This window comes from Salvelinus namaycush, chromosome 7, assembly GCF_016432855.1.
Source record: "Salvelinus namaycush isolate Seneca chromosome 7, SaNama_1.0, whole genome shotgun sequence".
Taxonomy (NCBI): Eukaryota; Metazoa; Chordata; class Actinopteri; order Salmoniformes; family Salmonidae; genus Salvelinus; species Salvelinus namaycush.
The window spans coordinates 10136555-10159457 of NC_052313.1; the positions used below are offsets into that span (position 1 = coordinate 10136555).

At 44.6% G+C, this 22903-nt stretch overlaps 1 protein-coding gene across 1 annotated transcript in view; it reads left to right on the forward strand.

The window, feature by feature from the left end:
- Positions 1-17483, forward strand: part of LOC120050588 (contactin-associated protein-like 2) — a gene marked incomplete at its 5' end in the record, with an annotated part of 135778 nt that extends 118295 nt beyond the window's left edge. The window contains 3 exons of the mRNA XM_038997183.1: positions 13131-13385; positions 14514-14585; positions 17159-17483. Of these exons, the coding sequence (XP_038853111.1) occupies positions 13131-13385; positions 14514-14585; positions 17159-17361 (530 nt within the window). The remainder of the gene's footprint in view (positions 1-13130; positions 13386-14513; positions 14586-17158) is intronic.
- Positions 17484-22903: the final 5420 nt, after the last annotated feature.

A 22903-nucleotide genomic window follows, 5' to 3' on the forward strand; every position in this document is an offset into this window, starting at 1 on the left:
TGATCCCTGTATTTTAGTAACATCTCTCTGCTGTCTTTGTTGCTGTTTTGTGTCTATAGGCGGTATATGTATTTTCTTTCCATTATTACCCCTCCTCCTTTTAGTCTCTCTCTCTCTCCGTCTCTGTCTCCGTCTCCGTCTCTGTCTCTCTCTCTCTCTCTGTCTCTGTCTCTGTCTCTGTCTCTCTCTCTCTCTCTCTCTCTCTCTCTCTCTCTCCCTCTCTCTCTCTCTCCGTCTCCGTCTCTGTCTCCCTCCCTCTCTCTCTCTCTCTTTCCGTCATTGTCTCTCCATCTCTCTCTCTCTGTCTCTCTCTCTCAGTCTCTGTATCTCCATCTCTCTCTCTCTCTCTCCGTCTCTGTCTCTCTCTCTCTCTCCGTCTCTGTCTCTGTCTCTCCATCTCTCTCTCTCTGTCTCTGTCTCTCCATCTCTCTCTCTCCATCTCTGTCTCTCCATCTTTCTCTCTCTCTCCGTCTCTGTCTCTCCATCTCTCTCTCTCTCCGTCTCTGTCTCTCCATCTCTCTCGCTCCGTCTCTGTCTCTCCATCTCGCTCTCTCTCTCTCCGTCTCTCTGTCTCTCCATCTCTCTCTCTCTCTCTGTCTCTCTGTCTCTCCATCTCTCTCTCTCTCTCTCTCTCCGTCTCTCTGTCTCTCTCTCTCCGTCTCTCTTTTCCCTCCCTTTCTTACACTCTCTAGTTTTGCCACGAGCTATCATTTGTTGCCATGGTAACCATGTTTGATCCTTTCACCCTTTCTGTTCTCTTGTCGCCCCTCCATTTAAGATCTTCTCTCATCCCCCCTTCTCCCCTCTCACTGTCCCTCTCATCCCCCCTTCTCCCCTCTCACTGTCTATCTCATCCCCCCCTTCTCCCCTCTCACTGTCTATCTCATCCCCCCCTTCTCCCCTCTCACTGTCCCTATCATCCCCCCTTCTCCCCTCTCACTGTCCCTCTCATCCCCCCTTCTCCCCTCTCATCCCCCCTTCCTCCCTCTCACTGTCCCTCTCATCCCCCTTTCTCCCCTCTCACTGTCCCTCTCATCCCCCCTTCTCCTCTCTCACTGTCCCTCTCATCCCCCCTTCTCCCCTCTCACTGTCCCTCTCATCCCCCCTTCTCCCCTCTCACTGTCTATCTCATCCCCCCCTTCTCCCCTCTCACTGTCTATCTCATCCCCCCCTTCTCCCCTCTCACTGTCCCTCTCATCCCCCCCTTCTCCCCTCTCACTGTCCCTCTCATCCCCCCTTCTCCCCTCTCACTGTCTATCTCATCCCCCCTTCTCCCCTCTCACTGTCTATCTCATCCCCCCTTCTCCCTTCTCACTGTCTCTCTCATCCCCTTTCTCTCCACCTCTCCTACTTCTCTCCCTCTTTCTCCACCCCTCCTTCTCCTCACCCTCAACCAATCTCCACCTCCCTCCTATTATCCTCCTCTCCCACCATCATTCCGCTTCTCACCCAATAACTGCTCCTGGCAGCTCTTGTATTCTCAGTACCACCCACTAAATGGTTAGTCGGCTCTCATTGGACACCTGTGTGACAGACAGACAAAGAGACCAACCAGCTGGGGAGGTTTGATGCATATCATGACTGAGATAGAACAGTAATGTACATTCAGCCATAACAGGATTTACAGGTCGCGCAGAGGGAGCTGTAGACCTAAGCACACTCATGTTTGTGTTGGATTGTCAGAGTACAATTAGCATGGTTCCATATTTTTGTGCATCAGCCATCTCCTGTATGTCTGTCTGTCTTGTTTGTATGTTATGCCAAGTCAAGCTTGTATGACAGACCAGAGTTCAAGTCTATTAGTAGAACGGTCTATAAGTGGACCGGTCTATTAGTAGAACGGTCTATTAGTGGACTGGCCTATTAGTGGAACAGTCTATTATTCAACTCCACTCTGAGAGAGAGAGAGAGAAAGAGAGAGAGAGAGAAAGAGAGAGAGAGAGAGAGAGAGAGAGAGAGAGAGAGAGAGAAAGACAGAGAGAGAGAGAGAGAAAGAGAGAGAGAGAAAGAGAGAGAGATGGTAATACAAGCAGCCCATGGAGTCCTGTAGCAATGGATGGAATGGTATCAAACACATGTTTCCAGGTGTTGATGCCATTCCATGCGCTCCATTCCAGCCATTATTATGAGCCGTCCTCCCCTCAGCATCCTCCACTGGTACACATACATACTGTACACACATACACTCACAAAATGTTTACAAATATAGACACACTCTTTCTGGCCAGCCAGTATCTCCATAAGCTCCCTCTCCCAAACGAGAGAGTGTGTGTGTGTGAATATTCTATGGATATGAGTATGATTCCACTCTCTCTTGGGCTGCTTGTAATAAATGCAGAAGAGGCTGCAGACTGTTCTATTGCCCTCGCCAATTTGTTTATACATATGTTGAAGTGGGTGGGGCTCACGCTGCATCCCTGTCTCACCCCACGGCCCTGTGGAAAGAAATGTGTGTGTTTTTTGCCAATGTTAACCGCACACTTGTTGTTTGTGTACATGGATTTTATAATGTTGTATGTTTTTCCCCCAACACCACTTTTCATCAGTTTGTATAGCAGACTCTCATGCCAAATTGAGTCGGAGGCATTTTTGTAATCAACAAAGCATGAAAAGACTTTGCCTTTTTTGGGGTTTGTTTGTCAATTAGGGTGTGCAGGGGGAATATGTGGTCTGTCGTACGATAATTTGGTAAAAAGCCAATTTGACATTTGCTCAGTACATTGTTTTCACTGAGGAAATGTACAAGTCTGCTGTTAATGATAATGCAGAGGATTTTCCCAAGGTTGCTGTTGATGCATATCCCACGGTAGTTATTGGGGTCAAATTTGTCTCTACTTTTGTGGATTGGGGTGATCAGTCATTGGTTCCAAATATTGGAGAAGATACCAGAGCTGAGAATGATGTTAAAGTGTTTCAGTACAGCCAATTGGAATTTGTTGTCTGTATATTTAAAAATTTCATTGAGGATACCATCAACACAGGCCTTTTTGGGTTGGAGGGTTTGTATTTTGTCCTGTAATTCATTCAATGTTATTGGCAAATCCAGTGGGTTCTGGTAGTCTTTGGTATTTGATTCTAAGATTTGTATTTGATCATGTATATGTTTTTGCTGTTTGTTCTTTGTTATAGGGCCAAAAAGATTAGAGAAGTGGTTTATCCACACATCTCCATTTTGGATAGATGACTCTTCATGTTGTTGTCTGTTTAGTGTTTTCCAATTTCCCCAGAAGTGGTTAGTCTATGGTTCTTCAAATACATTGAGCTGATTTCTGACGTGCTGTTCCTTCTTTTTAAGTAGTGTATTTCTGTATTGTTTTAGTGATTCACCATCTCTCTTTCTCCCTTTCCCTCTCTCTCCTCTCTCCTTCTCCATCTCTCTCTCTCTCTCTCTCCCGCTCTCTCCCCCATCTATCTCTCCCCGACTCTCTCTCTCTCCCCCCTCTCTCTTCATCCCTTTCCCTCACTCTCTCCTCTTTCTCGCTTTCTCCCCCTCTGCTATATACCTGATACTCAGACTTGAATACTAATAAGATACTGATATAACACAGGCTGGTCCACTAACAGGCTGGTCCACTAACAGGCTGGTCCACTAACAGGCTGGTCCACTAACAGGCTGGTCCACTAACAGGCTGGTCCACTAACAGGCTGGTCCACTAACAGGCTGGTCCACTAACAGGCTGGTCCACTAACAGGCTGGTCCCAGGTACAGTATTTAGCTCTGCCATACAGGCTTGTGTGTGTGTGTGCATGTGTGTGTAGCTCCTCTGACATGGCTATCAAATTCAGCAGTGGCCTGATATCAGGGCGTTTTCTCCACTCTTGCACTGCATTGTAGGACACATTACCAAAGGCTCTATAGTCTGTCAGCACACACACACACACACACACACACACACACACACACACACACACACACACACACACACACACACACACACACACACACACACACACACACACACACACACACACTCTCACTCTCTCTCTCTCTCTCTTGTTTGGGAGAGGGAGCTTATGGAGATACTGGCTGGCCAGAAAGAGTGTGTCAACATTACATGTTTATTACTATTCAATATTCTGTGTGTTTGAGGTTGTTTGTCTGCAATCTGCTGTTTTTCTGCTACATGTTCTCCTCTGAATAACAGAGAGTGGGAGAGACAGGAGAGACAGGAGAGACAGAAGAGAGAGGAGAGAGACAGGAGAGAGACAGGAGAGAGACAGGAGAGAGACAGGAGAGAGAGGAGAGAGACAGGAGAGACAGGAGAGACAGAAGAGAGAGGAGAGACAGGAGAGAGAGGAGAGAGACAGGAGAGAGACAGGAGAAAGAGGAGAGACAGGAGAGACAGGAGAGAGAAGAGAGAGACAGGAGAGAGGGGAGAGAGAGGAGAGAGACAGGAGAGAGAGGAGAGAGACAGGAGAGAGACAGGAGAGAGACAGGAGAAAGAGGAGAGACAGGAGAGAGAAGAGAGAGACAGGAGAGAGACAGGAGGGAGAGGAGAGAGGAGAGAGAGAGGAGAGACAGGAGAGAGAGGAGAGAGACAGGAGAGAGACAGGAGAGACAGGAGAGAGACAGGAGAGAAACAGGAGAGAGACAGGAGAGAGGGGAGAGAGACAGGAGAGAGACAGGAGAGAGACAGGAGAGAAACAGGAGAGACAGGAGAGACAGGAGAGAGAGGGGAGAGAGAGGAGAGAGACAGGAGAGAGACAGGAGAGAGGAGAGAGAGGGGAGAGAGACAGGAGAGAGAGGAGAGAGACAGGAGGAGGGAAAGACAATAATGTAACTGTTTATTGCATTTCAAAACACTCAGAGCTCTCTACAGCTTTCTACTAACTGCAGGCCAGTCCAAAACATCCAGAACTATCTACAGCTCTCTACAGCTCTCTATAGACTAGTCCAAAACACTCAGAGCTCTCTACAGCTCTCTATAGACTAGTCCAAAACACTCAGAGCTCTCTACAGCTCTCTATAGACTAGTCCAAAACACTCAGAGCTCTCTACAGCTCTCTACAGCTCTCTATAGACTAGTCCAAAACACTCAGAGCTCTCTACAACTCTCTACAGCTCTCTATAGACTAGTCCAAAACACTCAGAACTCTCTACAGCTCTCTATAGACTAGTCCAAAACACTCAGAGCTCTCTACAGCTCTCTATAGACTAGTCCAAAACACTCAGAGCTCTCTACAGCTCTCTACAGCTCTCTATAGACTAGTCCAAAACACTCAGAGCTCTCTACAGCTCTCTATAGACTAGTCCAAAACACTCAGAGCTCTCTACAACTCTCTACAGCTCTCTATAGACTAGTCCAAAACACTCAGAACTCTCTACAGCTCTCTATAGACTAGTCCAAAACACTCAGAGCTCTCTACAGCTCTCTATAGACTAGTCCAAAACACTCAGAGCTCTCTACAGCTCTCTATAGACTAGTCCAAAACACTCAGAACTCTCTACAGCTCTCTATAGACTAGTCCAAAACACTCAGAACTCTCTACAGCTCTCTATAGACTAGTCCAAAACACTCAGAGCTCTCTACAGCTCTCTATAGACTAGTCCAAAACACTCAGAGCTCTCTACAGCTCTCTATAGACTAGTCCAAAACACTCAGAACTCTCTACAGCTCTCTATAGACTAGTCCAAAACACTCAGAGCTCTCTACAGCTCTCTATAGACTAGTCCAAAACACTCAGAGCTCTCTACAACTCTCTACAGCTCTCTATAGACTAGTCCAAAACACTCAGAGCTCTCTACAGCTCTCTATAGACTAGTCCAAAACACTCAGAGCTCTCTACAACTCTCTACAGCTCTCTATAGACTAGTCCAAAACACTCAGAGCTCTCTACAGCTCTCTACAGCTCTCTATAGACTAGTCCAAAACACTCAGAGCTCTCTACAGCTCTCTATAGACTAGTCCAAAACACTCAGAGCTCTCTACAGCTCTCTATAGACTAGTCCAAAACACTCAGAGCTCTCTACAGCTCTCTATAGACTAGTCCAAAACACTCAGAACTCTCTACAACTCTCTATAGACTAGTCCAAAACACTCAGAACTCTCTACAGCTCTCTATAGACTAGTCCAAAACACTCAGAGCTCTCTACAGCTCTCTATAGACTAGTCCAAAACACTCAGAGCTCTCTACAGCTCTCTATAGACTAGTCCAAAACACTCAGAGCTCTCTACAGCTCTCTATAGACTAGTCCAAAACACTCAGAGCTCTCTACAGCTCTCTATAGACTAGTCCAAAACACTCAGAGCTCTCTATAGCTCTCTATAGACTAGTCCAAAACACTCAGAGCTCTCTACAGCTCTCTATAGACTAGTCCAAAACACTCAGAGCTCTCTATAGCTCTCTATAGACTAGTCCAAAACACTCAGAGCTCTCTACAGCTCTCTATAGACTAGTCCAAAACACTCAGAGCTCTCTACAGCTCTCTATAGACTAGTCCAAAACACTCAGAGCTCTCTACAGCTCTCTATAGACTAGTCCAAAACACTCAGAGCTCTCTACAGCTCTCTATAGACTAGTCCAAAACACTCAGAGCTCTCTACAACTCTCTATAGACTAGTCCAAAACACTCAGAGCTCTCTACAGCTCTCTATAGACTAGTCCAAAACACTCAGAACTCTCTACAACTCTCTATAGACTAGTCCAAAACACTCAGAGCTCTCTACAGCTCTCTATAGACTAGTCCAAAACACTCAGAGCTCTCTACAGCTCTCTATAGACTAGTCCAAAACACTCAGAGCTCTCTACAGCTCTATATAGACTAGTCCAAAACACTCAGAGCTCTCTACAACTCTCTATAGACTAGTCCAAAACACTCAGAGCTCTCTACAGCTCTCTATAGACTAGTCCAAAACACTCAGAGCTCTCTACAGCTCTCTATAGACTAGTCCAAAACACTCAGAGCTCTCTACAGCTCTCTATAGACTAGTCCAAAACACTCAGAGCTCTCTACAGCTCTCTATAGACTAGTCCAAAACACTCAGAGCTCTCTACAGCTCTCTACAGCTCTCTATAGACTAGTCCAAAACACTCAGAGCTCTCTACAACTCTCTACAGCTCTCTATAGACTAGTCCAAAACACTCAGAACTCTCTACAGCTCTCTATAGACTAGTCCAAAACACTCAGAGCTCTCTACAGCTCTCTATAGACTAGTCCAAAACACTCAGAGCTCTCTACAACTCTCTACAGCTCTCTATAGACTAGTCCAAAACACTCAGAGCTCTCTACAGCTCTCTACAGCTCTCTATAGACTAGTCCAAAACACTCAGAGCTCTCTACAGCTCTCTATAGACTAGTCCAAAACACTCAGAGCTCTCTACAGCTCTCTATAGACTAGTCCAAAACACTCAGAGCTCTCTACAGCTCTCTATAGACTAGTCCAAAACACTCAGAGCTCTCTACAGCTCTCTATAGACTAGTCCAAAACACTCAGAACTCTCTACAACTCTCTATAGACTAGTCCAAAACACTCAGAACTCTCTACAGCTCTCTATAGACTAGTCCAAAACACTCAGAGCTCTCTACAGCTCTCTATAGACTAGTCCAAAACACTCAGAGCTCTCTACAGCTCTCTATAGACTAGTCCAAAACACTCAGAGCTCTCTACAGCTCTCTATAGACTAGTCCAAAACACTCAGAGCTCTCTACAGCTCTCTATAGACTAGTCCAAAACACTCAGAGCTCTCTATAGCTCTCTATAGACTAGTCCAAAACACTCAGAGCTCTCTACAGCTCTCTATAGACTAGTCCAAAACACTCAGAGCTCTCTATAGCTCTCTATAGACTAGTCCAAAACACTCAGAGCTCTCTACAGCTCTCTATAGACTAGTCCAAAACACTCAGAGCTCTCTACAGCTCTCTATAGACTAGTCCAAAACACTCAGAGCTCTCTACAGCTCTCTATAGACTAGTCCAAAACACTCAGAGCTCTCTACAGCTCTCTATAGACTAGTCCAAAACACTCAGAGCTCTCTACAACTCTCTATAGACTAGTCCAAAACACTCAGAGCTCTCTACAGCTCTCTATAGACTAGTCCAAAACACTCAGAACTCTCTACAACTATCTATAGACTAGTCCAAAACACTCAGAGCTCTCTACAACTCTCTATAGACTAGTCCAAAACACTCAGAGCTCTCTACAGCTCTCTATAGACTAGTCCAAAACACTCAGAACTCTCTACAACTCTCTACAGCTCTCTATAGACTAGTCCAAAACACTCAGAACTCTCTACAACTCTCTACAGCTCTCTATAGACTAGTCCAAAACACTCAGAACTCTCTACAACTCTCTACAGCTCTCTATAGACTAGTCCAAAACACTCAGAGTTCTCTACAGCTCTCTACAGCTCTCTATAGACTAGTCCAAAACACTCAGAGCTCTCTACAGCTCTCTATAGACTAGTCCAAAACACTCAGAGCTCTCTACAGCTCTCTATAGACTAGTCCAAAACACTCAGAGCTCTCTACAGCTCTCTACAGCTCTCTACTCTCTGCAGGCCAGTCCATAACAACATAATGTTTTAAATATAATGCATTCGGAAAGTATTCAGACTTTTTTCACATTTTGTTACATTACAGCCTTATTCTAAAATGGGTTAAATATTTTTTTCCCCTCATCAACCTACACACAATACCCCATAATGACATCACAATACCCCATAATGACAAAGCAGAAACGGGTTTTTCGAATTTTTAGCAAATTTATGAGAAAAAAAACGGAAATATCACATTTACATAAGTATTCAGACCCTTTACTCAGTACTTTGTTGAAGCACTTTTGGCAGCGATTACAGCCTCGAGTCTTCTTGGGTATGACACTACAAGATTGGCACATCTGTATTTGGGGAGTTTCTCCCATTCTTCTCTGCAGATCCTCTCAAGCTCTGTCAGGTTGGATGGGGAGTGTCCCTCCACAGCTATTTTCAGGTCTCCAGAGATGTTCGATCAGGTTCAAGTCTAGGCTCTGACTGGGCCACTCAAGGACATTAAGAAAAATATCCAGAAGCCACTCCTGTGTTGTCTTGGCTGTGTGCTTAGGGTCGTTGGCATGTTGGAAGGTGAACCTTTGCCCCAGTCTGAGGTCCTGAGCGCTCTGGAGCAGTTTTTCATCAGGGATCTCTCAGTACTTTTCGCTCTTCATCTTTCCCTCGATCCTGACTAGTCTCCCAGTCCCTACCGCTGAAAAACATCCCATGAACACAGCATGATGCTGCCACCACCATGCTTCACGGTAGGGATGGTGCCATGTTTCCTCCAGACATGATGCTTGGCATTCAGGCCAAAGAATTCAATCTTGGTTTCATCAGACCAGAGAATCTTGTTTCTCATGGTCTGTGAGTCCTTTAGGTGCCTTTTGGCAAACTCCAAGTGGGCTGTCATGTGCCTTTAACTGAGGAATGGCTTCCATCTGACCACTCTACCATAAAGACCTGATTGGTGGAGTGTTGCAGAGATGGTTGTCCTTCTGGAAGGTTCTCCCATCTCCACAGAGGAACTCTGGAACTCTGTCAGAGTGACCATCGGGTTCTTGATCACCTCCCTGATCAAGGCCCTTCTCCCCCGATTGCTCAGTTTGGCCGGGCGGTCAACTCTAGGAAGAGTCTTGGTGTTTCCAAACGTCTTCCATTTAAGAATGATGGAGGCCACTGTGTTCTTGGGGACCTTCAATGCTACAAAAAATATTTGGTACCCTTCCCCAGATCTGTGCCTCGACACAATCCTGTCTCGGAGCTCTACGGACAATTCCTTCGTCCTTGTGGCTTGGTTTTTGTTCTGAAATGCACTGTCAACTGTGGGACCTTAAATAGACTGGTGTGTGCCTTTCCAAATCATGTCCAATCAATTGACTCCAATCAAGTTGTAGAAACATCTCAATGATGATAAATGGGAGCAGGATGCACCTGAGCTCGATTTCGAGTCTCATAGCAAAGGGTCTGAATACTTTTTTTTTTTTCTTTTTTTTTACATATATACATATTTTCATATATAAAAATTCTAAAAACCTGTTTTTGCTTCGTCATTATGGGGTATTGTGTATAGATTGTTGCGGGGAAATTTTAATTTTATCAATAAGGCTGTAACGTAACAAAATATGGAAAAAGTCAAGGGGTCTGAATACTCTCCAAATGCACTGTATGAAACCAAAAAAAGCACAGAAAACAAGGAGACCGAGCAAGAGGAATATGTGAGAAAAGGAAAAAGGAGAGCGAGATAGCGTTTGTAGATATTATTAGGCCCCTGAGTTTTCCCTGACTACACGACTTGACCAAGAAAAACTCCTGGACCTGTTCTAGAGGCTCTAACTTGGGTCCAGCGTTTCTCCTGGTCCGGCTGTGTGACCATGATAAAGGGTCCTACAGTAGGCACAGGTGCAGGATGTTAATTGTGACAATTTCTCACAGCAGGAAAATAATGTTGCATTAACAGGAAATGTGAATTATTCTGTTAATTATAATTAATGGACATTTATTTGTAGCGATTGATACATTTTCTGTTTGAGCAAATGGAGTCTGACATGTTACAATGGACAGAAGAAGCCTTTTTAAACCTTGAATACAGTGTAACATGGTGATCAAATTAACATCCTACACCTGTATATGTTCTGAAGCCCAGTGCACTGTAACCTGCTGGAGTTGACTGTCAGGCCAAACTGATACGACAGATAGAAGACAGAGATGAAGCAGCAAGGATACAGACTATCTGTAGGGGATAGAGAGATACATAGACATCCAGGCTGAATGCATTACTTCACTGCCCGGGTATCAAACCCAGGTCAGCTACTCAACTCAATACTGAGTCAGCCCACTGAGCTAATAGTTATGTTCAGCTCTACAGCATGGTTAGTCATCATGCCAGGGAAGTGAAACATCTCCCCTATATATGTTACATAGAGGTAGTGATGCAGAGAAATGTGTATTACTGTGTCAGAATGTATATCACATTCTGCTTCCATTAGAGGTCAATGTCAGTATGTGGGTGTCTTTATCCCCTCTCTCTCTCTCTCTCTCTCTCTCTCTCTCTCTCTCTCCCCCTCTCTCTCTCTCTCTCTCTCTCTCTCTCTCTCTCTCTCTCTCTCTCTCTCTCTCTCTCCCCCTCTCTCTCTCTCTCTCCCTCTCTCTCTCTCTCTCTCGCTCTCTCGCTCTCTCTCTCTCTCTCTCTCTCTCCGTCCCTCTGTAGCAGGAGGGAAGAATAGTCAATTGATTTTAAAAACCTGTGTGTGTGTGGCATCTCATGGTGATGATGTCTTAATGATTTCCCTATAAATCTGCTGATGCAGGTATCTAATAGCTGGTAGGAGAGTGCTGTGGCTCACTCTGCTTTAGTTGGTTTCCTGGAAATATGATTTATGCTGATTATATACACTGCTCAAAAAAATAAAGGGAACACTAAAATAACACATCCTAGATCTGAATGAATGAAATATTCTTATTAAATACTTTTTTCTTTACATAGTTGAATGTGCTGACAACAAAATCACACAAAAATTATCAATGGAAATCAAATTTATCAACCCATGGAGGTCTGGATTTGGAGTCACACTCAAAATTAAAGTGGAAAACCACACTACAGGCTGATCCAACTTTAATGTAATGTCCTTAAAACAAGTCAAAATGAGGCTCAGTAGTGTGTGTGGCCTCCACGTGCCTGTATGACCTCCCTACAACGCCTGGGCATGCTCCTGATGAGGTGGCGGATGGTCTCCTGAGGGATCTCCTCCCAGACCTGGACTAAAGCATCCGCCAACTCCTGGACAGTCTGTGGTGCAACGTGGCGTTGGTGGATGGAGCGAGACATGATGTCCCAGATGTGCTCAATTGGATTCAGGTCTGGGGAACGGGCGGGCCAGTCCATAGCATCAATGCCTTCCTCTTGCAGGAACTGCTGACACACTCCAGCCACATGAGGTCTAGCATTGTCTTGCATTAGGAGGAACCCAGGGCCAACCGCACCAGCATATGGTCTCACAAGGGGTCTGAGGATCTCATCTCGGTACCTAATGGCAGTCAGGCTACCTCTGGCGAGCACATGGAGGGCTGTGCGGCCCCCCAAAGAAATGCCACCCCACACCATGACTGACCCACCGCCAAACCGGTCATGCTGGAGGATGTTGCAGGCAGCAGAACGTTCTCCACGGCGTCTCCAGACTCTGTCACGTCTGTCAAATGTGCTCAGTGTGAACCTGCTTTCATCTGTGAAGAGCACAGGGCGCGAGTGGGGAATTTGCCGGTCTTGGTGTTCTCTGGCAAATGCCAAACGTCCTGCACGGTGTTGGGCTGTAAGCACAACCCCCACCTGTGGACGTCGGGCCCTCATACCACCCTCATGGAGTCTGTTTCTGACTGTTTGAGCAGATACATGCACATTTGTGGCCTGCTGGAGGTCATTTTGCAGGGCTCTGGCAGTGCTCCTCCTGCTCCTCCTTGCACAAAGGCGGAGGTAGCGGTCCTGCTGCTGGGTTGTTGCCCTCCTACGGCCTCCTCCACGTCTCCTGATGTACTGGCCTGTCTCCTGGTAGCGCCTCCATGCTCTGGACACTACGCTGACAGACACAGCAAACCTTCTTGCCACAGCTCGCATTGATGTGCCATCCTGGATGAGCTGCACTACCTGAGCCACTTGTGTGGGTTGTAGACTCCGTCTCATGCTACCACTAGAGTGATAGCACCGCCAGCATTCAAAAGTGACCAAAACATCAGCCAGGAAGCATAGGAACTGAGAAGTGGTCTGTGGTCACCACCTGCAGAACCACTCCTTTATTGGGGGTGTCTTGCTAATTGCCTATAATTTCCACCTGTTGTCTATTCCATTTGCACAACAGCATGTGAAATGTATTGTCAATCAGTGTTGCTTCCTAAGTGGACAGTTTGATTTCACAGAAGTGTGATTGACTTGGAGTTACATTGTGTTGTTTAAGTGTTCCCTTTATTTTTTTGAGCAGTGTATATTTCCTTCCTCTCCTCATTTTTTATGCCTTCAGTTTTTTGCTTTTTTGGACTATTAAGGCTGTGTGCTTCCTTGAAGTGTTGTATTGTATAATAAAATCTTGTTAAAACTCAAACCTCTGTCTGCCCCCTCGCCTCTTCCTCTCTCTCTCTCTCTCTTTCTCTCTCTCTCTCTCTCTCTCTAGAAACCGGAGTGATAGACCCAGTGCTTATAGAGCGTTATAACACTCCAGGGTTCGTAGGCTGTCTGTCACGCGTCCAGTTCAACGGAGTCGCACCCCTGAAGACTGCCCTAAGAAACCCTATAGCAGACAGACCAACAGACAGACAGTCTGTGCCAGTGTCCTACCAGGGTAAACTGGTAGAATCTAACTGTGGAGCATCACCTCTCACCATCCCACCAATGTCTGCTGTCACCGATCCTTGGCGCCTGGACTCAGGTACGATACACATACACACACACAGACATTTTTGCAGGAAACGCAGGTACACACACCACACACACATTCTCATATTCGGGATGCTGCCGTCTTCCTTTTGCTCCAGTGAGATGGTTGTCTCTGTTTCTGGTCAATAACATCTATTGATCCTGGAGCTGCAAGCAAAACGCACAGTCAGCTGACAGGGCAGATATGTCAGCCTCTCTATTTCCTCTTCCTCTTCTCTCTCTTCTCTCTGTCCTCTCTTCCACTTCCTCTTATATCTCTCTCTTCTCTCTGTCCTCTCTTCCACTTCCTCTTATATCTCTCTCTTCTCTCTGTCCTCTCTTCCACTTCCTCTTATATCTCTCTCTTCTCTCTGTCCTCTCTTCCACTTCCTCTTATATCTCTCTCTTCTCTCTGTCCTCTCTTCCTCTTATATCTCTCTCTTCTCTCTGTCCTCTCTTCCACTTCCTCTTATATCTCTCTCTTCTCTCTGTCCTCTCTTCCACTTCCTCTTATATCTCTCTCTTCTCTCTGTCCTCTCTTCCACTTCCTCTTATATCTCTCTCTTCTCTCTGTCCTCCCGTCTCCTTTCTCCAGATTTCTGTCGACCCTCACAAGTTCTCATCTACCCACTCTCTCTCTGCTATCCACTCTCCCTGTCGCCCCTTCCCCTCTCTCTCTCTCTCTCTCTCTCTCTCTCTCTCTCTCTCTCTCTCTCTCTCTCTCTCTCTCTCTCTCTCTCTCTCTCTCTCTCTCTCTCTCTCTCTCTCTCTCTCTCTCTCTCTCTCTCTCTCTCTCTCTCTCTCTCTCTCTCTCTCTCTCTCTCTCTCTCATTAGCTTACTGCCTGTCTGTCATAACAATCTCTCATCCACCCACCAACTCTCTTCTCTCCACTCATTTACCTGACAGATCTGTACACCAGGAGGGATAAAAGCCTATTAGTGGGAGACTGGACAGCTTGGCCTGGTGTTGATTCATTGCTCTGTAGTGTGTTTACAGTTGAATGGAAGGCAGTGGTGTGTGTGGGGGGGGGAATTACATTTACATTTCAGTTATTTAGCATACGATCTAATCCACAGTTAGTACATTTACCTTAAGATGGCTAGATGAGTATAGCTGAAAGTAAATATCTGTGTCTCTAGGTGCAGAGTTCCCATTCAACGAGGAGAGAGTGATCCCAGATGGAGTCAACAGGAACGCAGCCATTATAGGAGGTACGTCCAGTAGGGCCCCTGTTCAGACTTCTCTTATCCTAAACTGCCATGTTCCACAGAGACATGACCCCCTGCCAGGTCCAGATGTCATCTTGATCTACTGACATTCAGTTGTCTCCAGATGTCTTTCCCATGGGCCAACATGATGTCAACAAATCAAGTATTTGCTTCAGTAACATTTTGCTCCAACTTTAACATTCTGTCAATATCTATCAATATCCATTCTATCAATATCAATCAATATACATTCTATCAATATCTATCAATATCCATTCTATCAATATCTATCAATATCCATTTATCAATATCTATCAATATCTATCAATATCCATTCTATCAATATCCATTCTGTCAATATCTATCAATATCTTTCAATATCCATTTATCAATATCCATTCTATAAATATCTATCAATTCTATCAATATCTATCAACATCCATTTATCAATATCCATTCTGTCAATATCTATCAATATCCATTCTATCAATATCTATCAATATACATTCTATCAATATCTATCAATATCCATTCTATCAATATCTATCAATATCTTTCAATATACATTTATCAATATACATTCTGTCAATATATATCAATATCCATTCTATCAATATCTATCAATATCCATTCTATCAATATCTATCAATATACATTTATCAATATACATTCTGTCACTATATATCAATATACATTCTATCAATATCTATCAATATCCATTCTATCAATATCTTTCAATATCCATTTATCAATATACATTCTGTCAATATCTATCAATATACATTATATCAATATCTATCAATATCCATTCTATCAATATCTTTCAATATACATTTATCAATATACATTCTATCAATATCTATCAATATACATTATATCAATATCTATCAATATACATTCTATCAATATACATTATTTTGAAATGGAAAGGAAAATACCTGTCTATTTGTGGAAAAATCACCCTAATTAACTCTTTAGTCATATCACAGTTGACCTATTTGCTTATGGTTTTGCCTGCACCTAGTGACCTGCTTTTTAAATGATATGAACAAACATTATTCCATTTTATTTGGAACGGCAAGCCAGATAAAATTAAAAGGGCCTATTTATATAACGAATATGAATTCGGAGGGCAGAAATGATTAAATATTAAAGCATATCCATATCCACCTCTCACTAAAGGCATCAGGCATACAAAAGGTATACTTAAATCCAAACTGGTTCTCTAGTAAATTGGTACGAATGTCTCATCTTGTGTTCAAGAAGGGCCTTTTTCCCTTAATTCAGATTACACCTGCTCACTTTCGGTTGTTTGAAAAGGAAATCATCTCCAAAATATCTTTATTTTTTAAACACGCCTTAGAAAGTTGGTTGCAATTTCAGTTTAATCCACCTGAAAGTACAGAACAAATAGTACAACAAATATTGTGGTTAAATTCAAATATACTAATTGATTAAAAAACTGTATTTTTCGAAGAAATTTTTTAAAAGGGTATAATTTTAGTGAATGATATCATAAATAGGACTGGTGGAGTTATGTCACACATGCAGCTAACACAGACATATGGAAATGTCTGCTCTACCCAAAATTACAACCAATTCATTGCAGCATTACCACAAAAATGGAAGAGGCAAGTAGAAAGGGAAAAAAGTAAGGAACTTGTATGTCGGCCCTATATTAAAGAACATAAATGGTTAAAGAAAAGTGTGATAAATAAAAACATATACCAATTTAATTTAAGGACCAAAAAACTGACAGCTGTGCCATATAAATTGCAAAATAGTTGGGAAGAGATTTTCGATGTACCCATTCCATGGCACATGGTTTATGAATTGATACGCAAAACAACGCCGGATTCAAAACTTGGAATTTTTCAATTTAAATTTACAATCTGTAGAAGCTATGAGAATAGAAATGTTCAATTATTTTGTGAAGCATCACAGCACAGTTGAAAAATATATGGCAAATAGAAATCCAAAATGGATGATGTTGAGAGATAGATGGGAGGGGTTGAATGGAGCTGAAGGGTGGGACTAATAACAAGATAAACAATGTAAAGCATACCGGATCTGTAAAATGTATATAGGTTCGGAACTTTTGTGAAATAGCACAGTTACAAATAGAAATCAAACTGGATGGACATCAGAAATAGAGGAAGGAACAAACAAGTCAGAGAACTATTGTAAAGTAGACTGTGTCTGTAAAATGTGTATAAGATGTATAAATTGAAGGTAAAAGCAGAAGTGTTTATTAGTTTACTCCAATTGGGGGATCGGTGGTAGGGTTTGTGGGGAATAATAATAAAGGTATATTCTTTTAAAAAGTATATATGTCTATATAGGTATGTGTATGTATATATGTGTATATGTATGCATGCGTGTATGGATATATATATTTCCCCAAAAAATATATGGGGGATTGGAAATGATGCAGACAATTATATTAATGGAAGCAACATTCTTTCCGCAAAATTAAGCTGATCCACCCCTTAAATTATTATTATTATTTTTTTTATAAAAAAATATCCATTATTTTCAAACTATTTCTAAATCTACTTATTTATATCTGCCCCCAGGTATCATTGCTGTGGTGATCTTCACCGTCCTGTGCACACTGGTGTTCCTGATTCGCTACATGTTCCGTCACAAGGGCTCCTACCACACCAATGAATCAAAAGGGGCGGAGCCAGCCAGTGGCGAATCAGCAGACACCACCATCATCTGCGCCGAAACCAACCCGGAAACCATAGAGGAATCAAAGAAAGAGTGGTTCATCTAACTGCCAATTGAAAAACAGATGAGGATTGGAGAGTGGGATGTTCATCTGTTGACCAATCACAGGAGAGATGGATGGAGACGTCTACTGAATGGAGGAGGGAGTGGGAGTGGGTGAAAGAGGGTGTACAGAAATCCGATTAACTGCAGAAGAAAGACGAGACAGTTTATTGGAAGGTTGCGTTGAGAGACTAAATCTGTACATAGTCTTTCTTTGTATTGTGTTCAGGAGTTTCCACGAATCCTTTGAATACAGGATAGTTATATAACAGCAGATCTGGATCAAATACATTCAAACACTTTAGGTTTTTAGAAGTGCACTTGATTTAGCTTGGATCTTGCACCTTTGGGACTATTCTATTGTCTCCGATGTACCAGGCAAACTAAATCAAGCACAGCTCAAGTATTTGACCTATGTATTTGACCTCTGTATAATAATAATTGATCATATGCTAGCAAAGACTTGTTTGTTTTTTCAACTGAGATCTGAAAGATTATGCCAAATCATTTGTTTACAAGTTTGGCATTTCTGTTGGTCATGCTTACATGTCCATGATCCATATACACTCCAACAGGGTTTCTCAAACCACTCCAAAAGGTGTAACCAGAGAAACATGGATGCCAAAAGTCCTGCTGTAAATATGTGTTATTTATAAATATATTTAATTTCTTTGTTAATATAGGTTTATTCAGAGACATTGGTACATTTACACGACATTTCAGATACTATTTCTAAGCATAGTACATATCCACAAATGAAAGAAGTTTACTTTAATTGAATTGAATTATGACATTAGATTGTATCCACAAGAAGACCTTCTCATCGATGGTTGGAGAGGAATGTCTCAATGCATGATGGGAAAACATGGCAGAACCATAGCTACACACTGCATGGCAGTTTGCTTTCTGTCCTTCCTCTGAGAACAAGTGAGCTCTTGAACTTTCAGCGTGTTTTCTGTTTCCAAACACTTGTCTTACACTGAGTGTACAAAACATTAAGAACACCTTCCTAATATTGGGTTGTACCCCCTTTTGCCCTCAGAACAGCCTAATTTCGTCAGGGCATGGACTCTACAAGGTGTCGAAAGCATTCCATAGGGATGCTGGCCCATGATGACTCTAATGCTTCCCACAGTTGTGTCAAGTTCGCTGGATGTCCTTTGGGTGGTGGACCATTCTTGATATACCTCGTGGGGCGACGCACAATTGGCATAGCGTCGTCCGGGTTAGGGAGGGTTTGGCCGGTAGGGATATCCTTGTCTCAGTATGTAAATGTAATAAAATGTATGCACTCTACTGTAAGTCGCTCTGGATAAGAGCGTCTGCTAAATGACTAAAATGTAAATGTAAATATACACAGGAAACTGTTGAGTGTGAAAAACCCAGCAGCGTTGCAGTTCTTGACACATTCAAAACGGTGCGCCTGGCACCTACTATCATACCCTGTTCAAAGACATTTAAATATTTTGTCTTGCCCATTCACCCTCTGAATGGCCCATACACAATCCATGTCTCAATTGTCTCAAGGCTTAAAAATCCTTCTTTAACCTGTCTCCTCCCCTTCATCTACACTGATTGAAGTGGACTTAACAAGTGACATCAATAAGGGATCATAGCTTTCACCTGGATTCACCGGGTCAGTCTGTCATGGAAAGAGCAGGTGTTCCTAATGTTTAATACACTCAGTGTAGCTTCTCATGTTTATTTCACAAATTTGATTGATTGATCGATCGATGAGATCGATCATGATACTTGTAATGCTGAGAGTTTGTCTCATTGGATGTTGAGAGTGCTGTGTTTGTGTGTGTAGATGGGGTCGGTGGCATACGGGGGGGTGGAGCCTATGTTCCATAGGACAAGTCTTTGGGGTCAAGGGTGAAGGGTTGAGGCTTGGTTCTACCGTGTTGAATGGTTTAACCAACTGTGCCTTCAGGAGTCTGCCTTTTAGCCTTCCTCTTGGCAACACAAGACCATGGTGTTAGAGACAGACCCATGGTGTTAGAACCAGACCCATGGTGTTATAACCAGACCCATGGTGTTAGAGCCAGACCCATGGTGTTAGAACCAGACCCATGGTGTTAGAGCCAGACCCATGGTGTTAGAACCAGACCCATGGTGTTAGAACCAGACCCATGGTGTTAGAGACAGACCCATGGTGTTAGAACCAGACCCATGGTGTTAGAACCAGACCCATGGTGTTAGAACCAGACCCATGGTGTTAGAAACAGACCCATGCTGTTAGAGACAGACCCATGGTGTTAGAACCAGACCCATGGTGTTAGAACCAGACCCATGGTGTTAGAACCAGACCCATGGTGTTAAAGCCAGACCCATGGTGTTAGAGACAGACCCATGGTGTTAGAACCAGACCCATGGTGTTAGAACCAGACCCATGGTGTTAGAACCAGACCCATGGTGTTAGAGCCAGACCCATGGTGTTAGAACCATACCCATGGTGTTAGAGCCATGGTGTTAGAGCCAGACCCATGGTGTTAGAAGCTGTAAATTGCAACTTATTTCCTTAATTTTTTTAAACATGTACATATTGTTTATATTCACATGTATTTATCATGTCTATCAGGCTTTACAAATGTTAACTTCATACTGGCATTGCCCGGTTACAATGTGATGTCATGACTGCCATTTTTTGTTGCTTGTTGTAATGGTTCTATACTTTTTATTTTCTCTAATGTTTTGTAAAAATGGCCACCGTGGTTTGTTGTGAAACGTTTGTATGTCGTCTCAGAAGGTTCCACGCTAAGGACACACACATACAGGAAGATGGAAATGAAAAGCCCCAAGACAAGGCTGTCAGCATGTCACCAATTAACATGTCTGTTCCTGGGTTTGTTGTCATGCCACATCTAGCCACTGTCAGTCACCTGAGTCCTGCTTTCAGCTCTACATTTCAATAAAGACAGTGTTTGCACCCAGGGCTACAGTGTATTCACCTGGGGAGTGGGGCTTGTCAGTGATGGAACATGTTGGGTATGTGTGTTTGTGAGAGAGAAAAGAAGGGTGAGAGCGAGAGGGTGGTAGAGAAAAAGAGTGTAATAGAGGGATGGAGAGAGGGGGGGAGACAGAATGAGAGTGGGGGGGTGAAAAAAGAGCGAACCTGGCTGCGGGACTGTCCGGTTTGCAAGATAAATCCCTTGAAGGATGCTTCCCCTAACTTGGCTCCAAAGAACCAGTGTGAGGCCTTCTTACAGGAAAGAAACCCAAGAGGTCCAGCAACAGGGTCTGAGGTGCTCTGCAGTCTGCACTGTGAGAATGTCAGCCTTTTCTGTCTGGAGGATAAGTCTCAAAGAAACATAGAAATAACAACTTTATCTGTGAGTTGTTTATAAATACTCTATTTAGACTTCCTTCAATGAATCATCTTGGTTTAACAAACGTTTTTTTTTGCTATGCAGATTAAAGATGAGCTTGATAAACTTCAACCGTTTCTATGTAGAAGCGGAAAAGGAGGCCAGGATAGCTGCACTGAGGGAGGAAGAGGAGGTGAGGATAGCTGCACTGATGGAGGAAGAGGAGGCCAGGATAGCTGCTCTGAGGGAGGAAGAGGAGGCCAGGATAGCTGCACTGAGGGGGGAAGAGGAGGTGAGGATAGCTGCACTGAGGGAAGAAGAGGAGGTGAGGATAGCTGCACTGAGGGAGGAGGAGGAGGCCAGGATAGCTGCTCTGAGGGAGGAAGAGGAGGTGAGGATAGCTGCTCTGAGGGAGGAAGAGAAGGTGGGGATAGCTGCTCTGAGGGAGGAAGAGGAGGCCAGGATAGCTGCACTGGGGGAGGAAGAGGAGGCCAGGATAGCTGCACTGAGGGAGGAAGAGGAGGTGAGGATAGCTGCTCTGAGGGAGGAAGAGGAGGTGAGGATAGCTGCTCTGAGGGAGGAAGAGGAGGCCAGGATAGCTGGACTGAGGGAGGAAGAGGAGGCCAGGATAGCTGCTCTGAGAGAGGAAGATGAGGTGAGGATAGCTGCACTGGGGGAGGAAGAGGAGGCCAGTATAGTTGTTCTGAGAGACGAAGAGGAGGCCAGGATAGCTGTTCTGAGGGAGGAAGAGGAGGTGAGGATAGCTGCACCGATAGAGGAAGAGGAGGTGAGGATAGCTGCTCTGAGGGGGGAGGAGGAGGTGAGGATAGCTGTTCTGAGGGAGGAAGAGGAGGTGAGGATAGCTGCTCTGAGGGGGGAGGAGGAGGTGAGGATAGCTGCACTGAGAGAGGAAGAGGAGGCCAGGATAGCTGCACTGAGAGAGGATGAGGAGGTGAGGATAGCTGCTCTGAGGGAGGAGGAGAAGGTGAGGATAGCTGCTCTGAGGGAGGAAGAGGAGGTGAGGATAGCTGCTCTGAGGGAGGAAGAGAAGGTGAGGATAGCTGCTCTGAGGGAGGAAGAGGAGGTGAGGATAGCTGCACTGATGGAGGAAGAGGAGGTGAGGATAGTTGTTCTGAGGGAGGAAGAGGAGGTGAGGATAGCTACACTGATGGAGGAAGAGGAGGTGAGGATAGCAACTCTGAGGGGGGAAGAGGAGGTGAGGATAGCTGCACTGAGGGAGGAAGAGGAGGTGAGGATAGCTGCACTGAGAGAGGAAGAGGAGGTGAGGATAGCTGCACTGATGGAGGAAGAGGAGGTGAGGATAGCTGCACTGAGAGAGGAAGAGGAGGTGAGGATAGCTGCACTGATGGAGGAAGAGGAGGTGAGGATAGCTGCACTGATGGAGGAAGAGGAGGTGAGGATAGCTGCACTGAGAGAGGAAGAGGAGGTGAGGATAGCTGCACTGAGGGAGGAAGAGGAGGTGAGGATAGCTGCTCTGGGGGGGGAAGAGGAGGTGAGGATAGTTGTTCTGAGGGAGGAAGAGGAGGTGAGGATAGCTGCACTGAGAGAGGAAGAGGAGGTGAGGATAGCTGCACTGATGGAGGAAGAGGAAGTGAGGATAGCTGCACTGAGAGAGGAAGAGGAGGTGAGGATAGTTGTTCTGAGGGAGGAAGAGGAGGTGAGGATAGCTGCTCTGAGGGAGGAAGAGGAGGTGAGGATAGCTGTTCTGAGGGAGGAAGAGGAGGTGAGGATAGTTGTTCTGAGGGAGGAAGAGGAGGTGAGGATAGTTGTTCTGAGGGAGGAAGAGGAGGTGAGGATAGCTGTTCTGAGGGAGGAAGAGGAGGTGAGGATAGTTGTTCTGAGGGAGGAAGAGGAGGTGAGGATAGTTGTTCTGAGGGAGGAAGAGGAGGTGAGGATAGTTGTTCTGAGAGAGGAAGAGGAGGTGAGGATAGTTGTTCTGAGGGGGGAAGAGGAGGTGAGGATAGTTGTTCTGAGAGAGGAGGAGGAGGTGAGGATAGTTGTTCTGAGGGAGGAAGAGGAGGTGAGGATAGTTGTTCTGAGGGAGGAAGAGGAGGTGAGGATAGTTGTTCTGAGGGGGGAAGAGGAGGTGAGGATAGTTGTTCTGAGAGAGGAAGAGGAGGTGAGGATAGTTGTTCTGAGGGGGGAAGAGGAGGTGAGGATAGTTGTTCTGAGGGGGGAAGAGGAGGTGAGGATAGTTGTTCTGAGGGAGGAAGAGGA